At 41.7% G+C, this 15,849-nt stretch overlaps 1 protein-coding gene across 1 annotated transcript in view; it reads left to right on the top strand.

Annotated features, from left to right (window-relative positions):
• Positions 1-12,398, top strand: part of MAOB (monoamine oxidase B) — a 120,844-nt gene extending 108,446 nt beyond the window's left edge. Inside the window, exons 11-15 of the mRNA XM_086387092.1 lie at positions 2,343-2,400; positions 5,727-5,824; positions 9,237-9,348; positions 10,102-10,164; positions 11,377-12,398. Coding sequence (XP_086243218.1) covers positions 2,343-2,400; positions 5,727-5,824; positions 9,237-9,348; positions 10,102-10,164; positions 11,377-11,529 — 484 coding nt within the window. The 3' untranslated portion in view covers positions 11,530-12,398. The remainder of the gene's footprint in view (positions 1-2,342; positions 2,401-5,726; positions 5,825-9,236; positions 9,349-10,101; positions 10,165-11,376) is intronic.
• Positions 12,399-15,849: the final 3,451 nt, after the last annotated feature.

Here is a 15,849-nt window from a genome sequence, read left to right as displayed (position 1 = left end):
GAGAAGGAAATGGCAACCTACCTCAGTATTCTTGCCTGGGAAATACTATGGACAGAAGAGCCTGGTGGGCTCCAGTCCATGGGGTCACAAAGAGTCGGACATGACGAGCATGCACGCACAAGAGCCCCTGGATACATTATGGCACACCCTCTCCTGCCTCCATTCTTAGCTCGCTGCTTTATGACTATTGCCACCACTGTGCTTGGCCAGGGCTATGGAGGGCTGATTGGACCACTTACCTAAAAAATGTCCCCACTAGAATATTAAGATCCAAGGAGGGATGGATTGGGAGTTTGGAATTAGATGCAAACTCTTATACATAGAATGGATAGACAACAAGGTCCTGCTGTATAGCACAGGGAACTATACTCAATATCTGGTGATAAACCATAATGGAAAAGAATAGGAAAAAAAATGTACAAAAATTACATACAATAAAACATATTATAAACCAATAAGAAAGTAGTATTATCTGTAAATATTAATATTACAGTATTAAGTAAAATAAAATGTTGCAAAACAGTAAAAAGAAAAAAATGCATGAAAGTAGGAAGTTTTGTCTGGTTGGTTCACTGCTGAATCTCCAGTGCCTGGAACAGATCTTTTCCCAATATGTCTTTTGATCATATTTATGGCTTATTCATTTTATACTATAATAAATATTTAGCTTTTTATGAAGTTAGGTTGATCTGTTTTTAAAATCATTGCTTCTGAATGGTCTATCATGCATAGAAAAGACTTTCCCATTTCATTTCAAGATTGTTTTAAAGTACTCATTTTCAGTGCTTTTCTGTTTTCATCTATTCTGTGTAAATCTTTGATCCTTCTGAAATATATTTTGGTGTAAGAAGTCACATAGGAGTCCAATTTTGCTTCTTTCAGGGTAGCCATTTGTCCCAGTGCCATTTTATCAAATAATCTATCTTTTCTTCATGAGTTTAAAATGCCCACCTTTATGATTCTAAATTCCCTTATGTATTTGGTTCTATTTAATTTTCTTTGTTCTGTCTGACTATTCCTCTGCTTCTGCCAAATTAGTCCATTTATGTAAAAAGAAATTAGAAAGAAAAAGTGAAAGAAAGAGAGATGGCAGGGTAGAAAGAAGGGAGGAAGGATGGAAGGAGGAGGGATGGAAGAGAGGGAAGAAGGGAGGAGAAATTAGGAATTTTCTTTTTAAATTTATTTTATTGAAACATAGCTAATTTACAATGTTATGTTAATTTCTTCTGCACAGCAAACTGATTCAATTATACATATACTAGGCATCTTCATATATTTTTACTTGTAGAAAGAGTTCCTGTATTTAAAATAATAATAATGATAATAATACTAATACTTTTGAAAGTCATTGGCCTAACTTTATAACACCTGTAAGATCCCGTTTAACAATGCTATTCTCTAAAAATCAGAATGGAAATAAGTCTAATCTTGTACCTTAATTAACTAATTATAACTTTTGGCTTGTATCCGATTCCCCCATAAGACTAAATCTCTTAAGAGCTATCATTTATCAAGCATTATTACATATGTACCAGTTGTTGTGAAGATAGTGAGGGACAGGGCAGCCTGGAGTGCTGCATGCAGTCCATGAGGTCAAAAAGAGGCGGACACGACTGAGCAACTGAACAACCACCACCAGTTATTCACCTGGAAACTTTATATGCTTTCTACCCATGGTTCTCAAACTTAATCACCTAGAAGGTTTGTGAAAACACAGATGTGCCACTGCTGTTTCTGAATTGGCAGGTCTGGGATGAGATCTGAGAGTCTGCATTTCTGACAAGCTTCCAAATGATGCAGTTGCTACTGGTCCTGGGGCCACACTGTTTTACTGTGATTAGTGAAAAAATCAGGCAAGTTTGTGGACAAAACTAAAGGTCGAAGAGCTTAAGTAACCTGCTTAAGACTTCACAGCATGGAGGAGACAGAAGCAGAATTCAAAGTTGTTCTTTCTCCACTTTGCTCATTTCCTCTTAGTGGGATGAGGAGAGAAGGAGGGTAGCAGGAATCCTATCCTGATCCTCCCAGAATCTCCAGTGCTTAGGAAATTGACAACAGGTACACAAGGTTTCCTTCGATGAATGAGTAAATTGCCCTGTGCCCCTGGTGATGCAGGCAATGCATCCCTTTCTTTTCATTATAACTTTTTGTGACCTCGTAGATTTCAGATACTGGAACTAAAATAAAGTGCCTTGTTTTGAAAAGTTAAAATCAAATGTCAAGTGGAAGCAAAAGTTCAGAGGCTCAGAATCTTTTTGAATGATGAGAATCATAGGTACCTCTTCCGCTTTTGCTTCCTTCTTCATTTTCATTTATTTATTTTTTCTCCCATCTTCCCATAGGTTGAAGAAACTCTGTGACCTCTATGCAAAGGTTCTGGGCTCACAAGAAGCTTTGCACGTAAGGCTTCCCAACCCTTCCCTATGGGAGAGAGATCTTGCTTTTCTTTTTCTCTTTTTCTTTCTTTTTTTTTTTTTCAACTTTGGCAGCACTATGCAGCATGTGGGATCTTAGTTCCCTGACCAGGGATTGCATCTGTGCACCCTGCAGTGGAAGCTGGGAATCTTAACCACTAGACCACCAGGGAAGTCCTGAGAGATCTTTCTTTGTTGTCTTGGGCCTAGCAGTGATGGGCTCATGCAAGTCAGGTTCTAGAGCTCATGTTTTCCTTGGTCTATTCTTGGAGGGCTGTGCACAACAGGGCTGGTCAACTTATGAGTTGTCCCAGAAGGGATGGGCCCTGGCTAGTGGCAGCTTGAAAAGTGAAAGTGAAGTCACTTAGTCGTGTCTGACTCTTTGCAGTCCCATGGACTGTAGCCTACTAGGCTACTCTATCCATGGGATTTTCCAGGCAAGAGTACTGGAGTGAGTTGCCATTTTCTTCTCCAAGTGGCAGCTTAAGGACCCTGCAAACTAATGTGTTTTACATGATGCTACCCTTGTCCCTGAGTTTAGAGCTCTTCCTGGAGCAGGGAAGCAATGCTGAATGGCTCAAGGTGAGCCTTAGCTGAGCTTCCTAGACATCTTTGCAGGTAGTTCTCCTCCCTTCCGCGTGGCTAAAGGTGGGATGATATGGGAGGCAGGGAAGTAGGGGCATTTGGTGATAATCAAAGGACCTAATGTGCCCATAACCAGTAACCATAATCACCACCCCCATCAATATTTAAAACAATCAGCTGACATTTCCTTCCATTCACCAGACTGCTGGGTTTTAATGTTTTGACACGGATTACATCACCTTTTGAAAGCTATTATTAAATCCAGTTATCCATGAAGCATTTGAAGACAATGGAAAACAATGTACAAATGAGCGGTTAAAGCATAAGGAAAATCTAATGAAGGGGCTAAGAATATTTAACTTGTTAAGCCTCTTAAATCCAAATCTCTGCACCACACATCATGACCTACTTGAACAGCTCTGTGGCTTCATCTTATCCCTTGAACATTTATTTTGCTCAACTTTGCAATGGCTGATTTCCTCCTAGTCAAAAGTTGTTGTGGTTTTTGAATTTGTCATTTATGTTCATCCTTTTAAAGCAAGAGTTACTTGTTATAGGTGAAACACATGCTCTTGAAGCTTCAAAGAATTTGTCCACAACAAATGAACAAGAATGACAAATTGATTGGTTTGGAGAGAAACATAATAATAATGAAGAATGGGTTTTGTTTCATTTTTCACTGTCATACACCATTTAACAAGATTAAATATAAGCATAGCCTCTGGACACAAGGATACTATGAGTGAGGTAGCAAAATCCAAACTCTATGCACATTAAAAATTAATCCTGTCACATCTGCTGAAATTGGCTGGTCTTTCTATTTAAAAATTACAGTTCAAGATATTTCTCCCTGGTAGATACTCAAGCTTTATTGAAGTTACGTTCTGAGACACTCTCAGGCTGAGGCAGTGCAGAGCTGAGGTTCCTCCAACCACCTGTGAGATGGTTGTTTGGGGAACCCCAGTGGGAGGGAAAAGCAGTTCTCAAATTCCCAAAAAGCTGATCATTTTTAACAGGGGAACAGTCTCTTTTTCATAGAAAAATATGTAAAATTAATTTCTGATGATAAAAATGAGTTGTTTGCTCTTGGCATAGAGAGTGGCAGTTGCTTTGGCATTTGTCCTGGGATCAGGGAAAGGTGAAACATGAAGTCCAAACTTTCTTCTGATTGGCTGACTGGATATAGGCAGAGAAGCATGCTTGTAAGGTGGTTATCACACTCAGATGCAGAGAGGGAAGAGGGCTGGGCCAGAGGCATCAGAGCCACTTATACCTAGCAGAAAGGGCTTGTGCCCTTTTGTTCATTGTTACAAATAGCTATCCAAAGTCCCATGTGTGACTACAATTGTTTTAAATGAAACATCTTTTCCAAATCTCTTTTTACAATTAACATTTTTCTCTTAAGACTTGCCATGCTGATTTTATTAACAACTTTTCAAAATAATGCTTAATGATAACACTTATGCTTACTTTTTTTAGTACAACTTGAAGTTCACAAAACCTCAGCTAATGTTTTGCCTGTTCATGGCAAAAACATTTTTCAGGCTGATCGTTGCCTGTATGTATTGCCATTAATGGGCTTCAGCTGGTAAAGAATCTGCCTGCAATGCAAGAGACCCCAGTTCGATTCCTGGGTCAGGAAGTTCCCATGGAGAAGGGATAGGCTACCCACTCCAGTATTCTTGGGCTTCCCTTGTGGCTCAGCTGGTAAAGAATCTGCCTGCAATTCAGGAGACCTGTGTTTGATCCCTGGGTTGGAAAGATCACCTGGAAGAGGGCATGGCAACCTACTCCAGTATTCTTGCCTGGAGAATCCCCATGGACAAAGGAATCTGGCGTACTACAGTCCATAGGGTCTCAAAGAGCCAGACATAACTGAGTGACTAAGCACAGCACAGCACTCCACGTTTCCATCAACACAATTGCCTACATACCATGAAAACATTAAGTCGTCTGTCCTGGCTTCTCTTAACAAAGTTGACTTGCACCAAAAATGTGAATCTGGTCATTCTTTTTACTTAACAGGAAGTCTTTCTACTTTTTTTTTCCTCCTCCTTACTCTAGTAAGCATAAATCCTTTTTCAAACTTGTCCTGAAACTATTAGGCACTAAAGCTTCTTAACACCTAAGACCACTTTAAACATGAGCTAGACAATTGCAATTTATGAACGGTACCTGGGACATGAATGAAGCAAGTGTGAAAACTAAGTCAGAATTTCTTAGAAGTTTATAAACAAGGACATTTACATGTCCAAAGTCGTATCTCTAAAAACATCATAACAATAAAGCTTTATTTTAGACATAGGGCTTTCCTGATAGCTCAGTTGATAAAGAATTTGCCTGCAGTGCAGAAGACCTCCCCTTTGATTCCTGAGTCAGGAAGATCCACTGGAGAAGGGATGGGCTGCCCACTCCAGTATTCTTGGGCTTCCATTGTGGTACAGCTGGTAAAGAATCTGCCTGCAATGCAGGAGACCTGGATTCGATCCCTGGGTTGGGAAGATCCCCTGGAGAAGGGAAAGGTTACCCACTCCAGTATTCTGGCCTGGAGAATTCCATGGACTGTATAGTCCATGGGGTCACAAAGAGTTGGACACAACTGAGTGACTTTCGCTTTAGATATATGTTGGTTCTCCAGTATGAAGCCTACCGTGATGTGTTTGATTTATTCTGGATGAGATCACTTCCTTTGATTCTTCTCTGAGTTTTTGTTACTCTGCCTTGCAGCCAGTGCACTATGAAGAGAAGAACTGGTGTGAGGAGCAGTACTCCGGAGGCTGCTACACTTCCTACTTCCCTCCTGGGATCATGACTCAATATGGAAGGTAGAGTAAAAGTGGGCTCAGTTCTAACTGAAATTCCCTGAATCTGAATCCATAACTCTAAGAAAGTTCATGTAGCTCTTCTCCCTTGTTTCTTATAAATGCTGGGGGAAAATAATCCCCAAATCTCTGGGTTCCTTTGTATCTTGTGAATCTCACTACTGAAGTCATTGCAATGCCACATCATGGTGGCACTTTGGACTCTGAATTCCTCTGAAGGAGCAATCCCAATCAATAGAACCAAAGAAGACTGCAGCCTAAGATTAGGAATTTAGATAGGGGGTTCATGTATATTGTCAGAAGAACTGTCTTTATAGCAAGTGTAGGGCTCAGTGAAACTTCCTCAAATGGTACCACATAAGTGCCAACATGGGTACAGCATTATAAAAACAACTTGAGTTCTAGACTGGGGATAAAGGGACTTGGATTCCACTCCTGATTCTACCAATAACCAACTTTTCCATCCTGGACAGGCCACTTGTCTCTGAACCTTGTTTTCCTTATCAGGTGTATGAGAAAACACAAGGTAGCATACAGTAGACAAGAATCAGTATATTAATGAGAGCATACTTTCTTTAAACATCTTTACTGGGATATAATTCACATACCATTACTTTGCCAACAAAGGTCTGTCTAGTCAAAGCTATGGTTTTTCCAGTGGTCATGTACGGATGTGAGAGTTGAACTATAAAGAAAGCTGAGCACAGAAGAATTGACGCTTTTGAACTGTGCTGTTGGAGAAGACTCTTGAGAGTCCCTTGGACTGCAAGGAGATCTAACCAGTCCATCCTAAAGGAGATCAGTCCTGGGTGCTCATTGGAAGGACTGATGTTGAAGCTGAAACTCCAATACTTTGGCCACATGATGGGAAGAACTGATTCACTGGAAAAGACCCTGATGCTGGGAAAGATTGAAGGCAGGAGGAGAAGGGGATGACAGAGGATGAGATGGGTGGATGGCATCACTGACTCGATGAACATGAGTTTGAGTAAGCTCCAGGAGTTGGTGATGGACAGGTAGGCCTGGCATGCTGCAGTCCATGGGGTTGCAAAGAGTTGGACACAACTGAGTGACTGAACTGAATTCACATACAATAAAATTCACCCATTCAAAATGCATAATTCAATGGCTTTAGCATTTTATAGTGTTGTGCAGGCAAGTATGAATCATTAGTGTTTAGTTTATTGTAGTTAACAAGGTATGAATTAATAATACAGCAGTAACTATTGACCGTTAGAGTAATACTAAACCAAGAGATCATTTGGTACCAAGAGCTCAATCTAAACAGAATAGGAAATGTAGAGTGATGAGTAAAAGCCTGAGTATGCAACAGGAAAAAAAAGAAAGGGTGTGAGTAAATGTAAACGGCTAATCAATCTGTTCGTGAAAACCAGTCAAAGAAGGATTAAAACCTGCTTGTGAGAAGATACGTAGTGGCTTTGGTTAGCACTGTCCCATCCTCCTGAAGATGGCAAAATATCATCTACGAGATCATTCTGTGGTAAAAGGGCACCACCTGATTAGTTACTGGGTCAATAAACTAATTTTTGTATATGCTGATTGTAGACTATGTCAGTAATAATTGTTTCATTCATCACTTATTACCTGTGTGCCAACTATTTGCCAAGCATTCTGCTAAAAACTTCAGTATAGGCAGACCTTGAAGATATTGAGGGTTCAGTTCCAGACCACTACAATAAAGTGAGTCACACAATTTTTGGTTTTTGGTTTCCTAGTGCATAGTTTCCTTGTTAGTACAGTGATGAGTATCCCTACCTGTCAGGTGGGAGACCGGGGTTACATTACCCGAAGCAGAGGTGAGCTCTTTTGAAGCTTCCCAGGTGGCACTGTGGTAAAGAGTCTGCCTGCAATGCAGGAGACTCTGGTTCGATCCCTGGGTTGGGAAGATCCCCTGGAGGAGGGCCTGGAAACCCACTCCAGTATTCTTGCCTGGAAAACCCTTCTTGAATACCCTTAGGCTCTGCAACCCGTGCTGGCTATGGATAATTCCAGATGATGCTGTGTATTGTTATCAGGATTCTAGTCTTTTATAATATCTTCTAGTGTCCTCCTGGGTTTTTTTTTCTTGATGGCTGCAATAAGGGTAGGTGAAAGAAAACCCACCAATTCAAGCCAACTCGTTTTGTTTTCTCTGAAAGGTCCAGTGGTGTACAGTGTTGTCTAAGAGTGAGGGTATTAGCTCTGGACATCCACATCCATTATCTGGAATATAATGGAAACATGGAATAGGATGAATAATGCCATATTGATGGTGCCCTCCTTATGGTATTTTTGTCAGGGTAACAGCAAACAGTCCCTCTTAGAAACCAAGTGCTGTGACCTTCTGTCCTATTATGTAGCATATGGGCTTCTTGTTGTTACTGTTGCTTAGTCACTCAGTTATATCCGACTCTTTGCAACCCCATGGACTATAGCCTACATAGCTCCTCTGTCCATGGGGATTCTCCAGACAAGAATGCTGGAGTGGGTTGCCATTTCCTCCTCTAGGGGATCTTCCTGATCCAGGGATCAAACCTGCATCTCTTACATTTCCTGCATTGCAGGGGGATTCTTTACCACTAAGCCACCAGGAAGCCCACGACAATTTTCTTTAGTGGAGGCAATAGCCAAACAGTGCTGACATCAGAAGACTACCTTTAAGCAGCTGGAAGTAAGTCCTTCATTCTTGAAGGAAGGTCTAGGTGGACCTAATGTCCACCATAGTTCCTGTACTTCCATATTCTCATCTGCAAAATGAGGATAATGATAGTATTGACTTCATAGGGTTGTGGTAAAGATTAATGCACTGAGAGGAGTGCTTGGTGCCCCCCAAAATGTTAACTGCTTATCATTTAATGCAATAAAACTCTTCACACTGATAAAGTGCTCAATGAATGGTTATTGTGGAGCCATAGTGATATGCACAGATTTGTTGAATGTTACTGGTAAGAAAGGTTTTAAAAATCAGTGGATCATGCCCCTTAAGGGATGGGGAAGCTGGAGCTCAGTGAGAGGACACTTTGCCAAATTCACTGGTGGAATGACCAGGTGGGAAACTGGGGTACGAGTCTCCTTGTTCAAACCTGGTGAATCATAAAAGGAGCTTATCCATGACCCGGCACATATAGTTTCTCACTTCATGTACTCAAAGCAAATGCTTCTTTTACCTCAGCTGATGGCAGCCCCTTTACCTGTAAGCTCTTGGTGCAGGAAGGAATTTTGGATTTTATTCCACTTTTGTCTGTGACAAAGATCATGCAAGAACTGAAGGAAACTATGAACCTCATTCCAAAATTGCCATTGGACCTCCTGACATTTAAAATCTGAGGAAAGTGACCAGCCTTGGTCTTTGTAGGAAGGCTCTCTTCTGGCTCTCTGAGACTGACCACTTTTATCTCTTTGCTTTCTTTTCAAGGGTTCTACGCCAGCCAGTGGGCAGGATTTACTTTGCAGGCACAGAGACTGCCACACACTGGAGTGGCTACATGGAGGGGGCTGTGGAGGCTGGCGAGAGAGCGGCCCGAGAGGTGGGGCCTGAGGTCATGCGCTGTGGAGAAGGAAGTAACTCAGGGTCCTGACAAGCAGGTTAAAGATGTCTGAGATCCTGGAGGCCAACTGCCCATTAACCCCCATCTGAAAAACCACAAAACACCCTTTTAACAGTAGTCTTGGGTGAAATGAACACCTTAACCCCAAAGTAATGAGTCCAAGGTAAAAAGACTCCATGGGGCAAAATATCACCATGGCTATACTTGAGAGAGAACCTCGGTCTGATATTATGAAACCAAACATGTTTACCCTAGGACTCAGAATTCATTTATGTATTTTCTGACAGTTCCTCTGGTCTCATCCCTATTAAGGCATGTTTGCAGCTACTAAGATTTATTGTGAGTCTAATGATTGTGCTTAGTCTCTTAGTCGTGTCTGACTCTGTGCGACCCTATGGACTATAGCAAGAATACTGGAGTGGGTTGCCATACCCTCCTCCAGGGCATCTTCCCAACCCAGGGATCGAACCTGAGTCTCCTGTGTTGCAGGCAGATTCCTTACCACTGAGCCACCAGGGAACCCCAAGATGCCACAGATGAAAGATCTTTTGGACATTTTTTGAAGGTTCAGTGGACTACACTGGCTTTTACCCTGGAGTGTATAATGGATATCCCAAAAGACATTGTTAGTCTGTATTTAAAGAGCAGATTAGGAGATTAAGAGAAAGATTAGTAGATTGGGAGAAAGACAGTGTTGTTTTTGTTATTCACCAACATGCTCTTTCTTTTCAGATTCTGCATGCCATGGGCAAGATCCCAGAGGATGAAATCTGGCTGCCTGAACCAGAGTCTGTGGTAGGTTCTATTTCATTTCATGAATTAATTTCTTTCCTTTGAGAACAGTTATTTGCAAATAGAACACACTTGTATATATTCACAGACCCTCCCCTTAGTGATTCAGCCCATGGATGTTTAAAGGGATGTCATGGGTTAGGGCAGAGGTGAGGGATTTAGAAGACCTTTGATAAATTTGTAGTTGCCACATGCCTTGCAAATTATTAGGAAAAAGTATTTTTTTGGTCTGGTGAGATTACTTAGAGAGTTCTAGGCTTATTAAGAACTCAATAAAGGTCTCTTGAATAAATCTCTAACCTGGTGATAGGGTGGAGGAAATGAAGGGAAGATAAGTCAGTATACTCTGTTCAGAGGGCAAATAAGTGGAATGAAACAGAGCAGATTTAAATTAAAAATGCATTTTCAATATGCCTATCATTTTGTAATAAGACCCCAGGAGATTTTCCTGACTGGAAGGAAGGATACGTAGAGGGATAGAGTGAAATGCATTGTAAAGGACAAGAGTCTGAAAGGTCAGAGTTACTCGTCTATCAGGTAGAAGGTCAAAGGCAATAGCCTGGCCATCCTGAAGTCTTTCTCTTAGTGCTTCTGTCAGAGATGGGATTGAGGACTGAGTGGACCATAGATCAATTCACTCAACACATATTTATTGTGCAACCTGCCACTGGCACAATACTTATTGTGCCATCAGCCACTGGGATAATGGTACAACCGCACTTTCAGAGCTCAGCATGTGGTGGGGAGAAGAGATGACAACCAAAAAGCCCCATGTGTGATAAAGATGACATGCTGAGAATGTAAAAAGAGAGAGTCAACTTAGCTTGGGGGCACTGGAAAGGCTCCTGGAGGAAGTGAGGGGGAAACTGAGGCTTGAAGTTAGTGGTCAGAGTTAGCTAATTCAAGGGCCCCGTGGTTGAAGAGCATCACTGACTCAAAGGACATGAACTTGGGCAGACTCTGGGAGTTGATGAAGGACAGGGAGGCCTGGCATGCTGCAGTCCATGGGGTCGCAGAGAGTCGGGCATGACCAAGCAACTGAACAACAACAACCGGTGGGGAATGGAGATGAATGTTCTGAGCGAAGGGAGTGTGATGTTTCATGGCCTGGAGGTTGGCAAATGTGAGTCACATTCAGAGAACTGGGGGAAATACAGACTTCTTGGAGCAAGGTGCACAAGCCCTGTACTGACACCAAGTATTCTCTGACCCCAGGATGTCCCTGCGAAGCCCATCACCACCACCTTCTTGCAAAGGCATTTGCCCTCCGTGCCAGGCCTGCTGAAGCTGATTGGATTGACCACCATCTTTTCAGCAACTGCTCTCGGCTACCTGGCCCACAAGAGGGGGCTCCTGGTGCGAATCTAAAGAGAGGGCATCTGTAACCACACCCTGGTGTGTGGGTTTGGGGGAAGGCATTGTAATAAAGTTCCACAAAGATGCAAAGAATGTAGAGTGAGGCGGCGAGCATGATGATCAGTCAGACTTTCTGACCACAGGATACACAGTCTCTTTCTCCATTTTGACACCTGTGTATTGTCTAGTACCTACCTTAGCACTGTCTCACCCACTTCCAAGTTCACTGGCTCCAGAATCTTTACAGTAGTTAAATTGGCTTGTGAAAGGTCCTTGCTATCCTACTATACATTGCCCAGGCGCACACACACACACACACCCACACACACACACACACCCACTACTTTTTTCTTACCTCTATGGCTTTGTGCTTGTCCTTCCTCTTTCCTGTAATGTCCACAACCTTCCAGGTTCTCTGCATTTGTCCTTAGAATCCCATATTGTTACAGCTGGAAGAACTTAGACACCATCCAACCCTTACTTTCTATTTTCGAGTTGAGCAAACTGAAACGGAGAGAGGAGGAACTTAATGGCTCAGTGTCCACAATAAGTCACTGATATTTTGGTGACTAGGACACAGGTCCATTGCTTTATCCCATCTCTCAGGATGGATTGCCCAATCACCCTTCTCTACTCCCTGCCAAGGTCGCTGTGTTCCCTTGGGTAGGTTTACTCTGTACTAAGCTGTTTTGTGCTGCTCAGATGCTACTACTCAGTATATATCCTTAAGTCTTACCGTCTTGCGCAGTGTGCCTTCAGCTCATTTTACTTTTTTTTCGTGGTAAGAGTTCTTGTCTTTTCTTCCTTTTGTATCCTCCACTGAATCTGGATACAAAGGTTGGTGCACATTTGGGTAATTCAAATAAAGTTGATTGACCAGATGTCTGTTGTCTTTTATTTCTGGGTAATGACTTTCAGGGTTTTGATAGATCAAATCAAGATTCAGTATTAGGCATATAATTGAGGCTTAAAAGCATTTAGTCAAAATTTCCTTGAAGCTCAGATGATGCATGCATTTTGATTGTGTGATCCATCATGGGTGGCGTCTATGTGAGCACTTGGCAAGTGATTTATAATGATATGATAAGGATGCTAAAAGACAAAGCTCCTTGTTTCTGCCCCCCAAAAGTCTGTCAAAATAATTGACATATTAATAAGCAAGATGCTTTAACAATTAAGATAATTGTAATATTTCAGTTGACCTTTCATATGCCTGTTAGTGCAAAGCTTTTTACTAGGTACACTCATTAATTTAAAACCACAGTTCCACAGTCCATTAAATCCTATTTGAACTACTTTTTAAATGAGATATTCATTTCAAAGTACTCATACATTTCAACTCCCAAGGTCAGCTTTTATCAGGATATATGTTAAATCCATAAATGACAATTCTCACATGCTCCTTTAGAAAATGAATGTTATTATTCTTAGCATAAATGACATTTAAGAAATCTCCCAGGATTAATCAATAATAATATAGTTTCTGATTTTGCAGTGACATTTACACTTGTGAATTTGTAGGAACTTTAGAGACTAAATGAAGAGATGAAAAAACCAACTAAGACTTATGAAGTGATTTCCTTAGCAGTCTCATGGTTGGGACTCCGAGTTTCTACTGCAAGAGGCACGGTTTGGATCCCTGGTCAGGGTACTAAGGTTCCCACATGCTGTGTGGCACGGCCAAAATAAAAAGACTTCTGCAACAATTTTGGTTTTTGCATCTGTCTAGAAATATAATGTATTTGGCTTAGGAGTGTCTACTTGAGCATGTTGCCCTTTAAAACAGCCCCACCCACCCTGAGAGTTGTCATACTACTCAACTCCAGCGTATCCATTAAGTGAAAAATGTTTGTGCTCACCAGGCTCCTCTGTCCATGGAATTCTCCAGGCAAGGATTCTGGAGTGGGTTGCCATTCCCTTCTCTGGGTTATCTACCTGATTCAGGGATCAAACCCGGGTCTCTTGCATTGCAGATAGATTCTTTACCATCTGAGCCATGAGGGAACACCCATTATGGAAGAGTCAAGTAAGAGATTACCTTCTTCAGGAATCTCCTGGACCAGCCAGGAATCTCCTTCCTCAGGAGTTACCTTCTACCAGGAATTACCTTCTTCAGGAACCTCCTGGTCCTCCAGCCAGGCCGGTGGAGGATGCCCAGTGCTCTTCCAGGGTTACTTCTTGTTCTGTAAGACACAGAAAAGAAAATGAAAGTGCTAGTCGCCCAGTCATGTCCGACTCTTTGTGACCCCATGGACTATGGCCCTCCAGGCGCCTCTGTCCATGGGATTCTCCAGGGAAGAATCCTGGAGTGAGTTGCCATGCCCTTCTCCAGGGGATTTTCCCAACCCAGGGATCGAATGTAGGCCTCTCACACTGCAGGCAGGCTCTTTACCGTCTGAGCCACCAGAGTAGCACTTAAACTGTGATACTGCAATTATGACATCTTGTTAAATTACATGATTTGAGGTGCCAAGTTACATTCGATATTAATTACCAAGGTAAAGCCTGAGGTAGATGAAAATGGGTAAATGAAAGACCTAAAAACCAATTTCTTGTCTGATGAAACCTCTCACCAGTTTTGAGCATATGAAAAGAATGAAAATTTAAAAAATTTTTTGAAATATAGTTGATTTACAATATTCTGTTAGCTTCAGGTATACAGCAAAGTTATTCAGTTACATATATATATATATGTATATACATACATATGTTCTTTTCATTCTCTTCTGTTATAGGCTTTTTTCAAGAAAATGAATATATGTGGAATCTAAACAATTACACAAATGAACTGCTTTACAAAACAGAAATACACTCACATAGTACACAAACTTATGGTTACAAAAGGGGAAAGGGGGGAGGGATAAATTAGGAGTTTGCAATGAAAATCTGAACACTACTGTATATAAAATGGGATTCCCACATGGCACTAGTGATAAGGAATCCACCTGTCAATGCAGGAGAATTAAGAGACGCAGTTTCAATCCTTGGGTCGGAAGATCCCCTGGAGGAGGGCATGGAAACCCACTCCAGTATTCTTGCCTGGAGAATCCCATGGACAGAGGAGCCTGGTGGGCTACAGTCCATGGGGTTGCAAAGATTCGGGCACGACTGAAGTGACTTAGCATACATGCATGAGAATATAAAATAAATAGCAAGGCCCTACTGTCTAGCACACAGAGGGGATTTGAAGGGGTAGATTCGTGAAGAGATCTCTTTAGAGAGAGCTACCATTCTTGAGTCCAGCCCACCCCAAAAGGGAGGGCCAGGGTTTTACCTTCTCATCTGAAGCCTTGTGAGAAGGTCTTCAAGGAGACCCTTTCGACCGCGTGAAACACCCCAGAGGAATTTAAAGTCTTGGCTTTTGTTCAAGACACTTCTGACTGGAGAGTAAGGGTATGCCACCGAGACTGCCAGAAAACAGGAGCTGCGTGGGGATCAACATTGAGGGACAAAGGAGAGGTCTTCCTGTGCTATGGTAGTCAAAGTCAGAAAAGGCCAGCACAAAATTCCCTGAAAAAAAATCTGTAAGTGTCCCCACAAGAAAAAGTCAGTTCTCATAACAGCCAGGCCCAGAGCATATAAAACTATCTTAGAAGAGGACGGGTCAAGTAGGAATGTTCAGGAGCCCTTTTCCCTCCTCCCTTTCCACACTCAACCCATGAAGTCCCAGAATTCACAGTTGTCAAGATAAGCAAGGAGAGGAAAAGCTAACCACAGGCTCCTGCAAGATCCTAAATCAAGTTTAGAGGTTTGCTTTTTACACAATATTAGACAGGCTTCCCTTGTGGCTCAGATGGTAAAAAAAAAAAAAAAAATCTGCGTGCAATGCAGGAGACGCTGGTTCGATACCTGGCTTGGAAAGATCCTCTGGAGAAGGGAATGGCAACCTAGTCCAGTATTCTTAACTGGATAATTCTATGAACAGAGGAGCCTGGCGGGCTACAGTCCCTAGGGTCACAAAGAGTCAGACACGACTGAGGGACTAACATCTTCACACTTTCAATATTAGACATTCAAATTATTGAATTGAAGCTGTGCTTTGTGATTTAAAGAAACCTTAGGATTGCCTCTAATTTAAGAGTGATTGGTAAAATCATAGACCTGCCCAGGTTTTCAGCAAGAAGGGAAGACATTTCTCTCACTGTTCAGGTTTAAATGAACAACAGAAGATAAACTTGTGATTTCTATGCATCCTATTGAATGCACTGGTGTTATTGTCACCTATTCATGAGAGCAGAGACTGTCTTCTATTCATCTTTTCATCTTCCTTATCACTATGGTGCATAAGCCATCAAAATTTCTCAAAAATAAATGAATAGATTCCTGTAATTT

Source organism: Bos grunniens, chromosome X, assembly GCF_055505025.1.
Source record: "Bos grunniens cultivar Pamir isolate PY7600 chromosome X, Bosgru_T2T1.0, whole genome shotgun sequence".
In the NCBI taxonomy this organism is placed as follows: Eukaryota; Metazoa; Chordata; class Mammalia; order Artiodactyla; family Bovidae; genus Bos; species Bos grunniens.
Note: the sequence above shows the minus strand (reverse complement) of the source record. Positions and strands in the feature narration are given on the sequence as shown.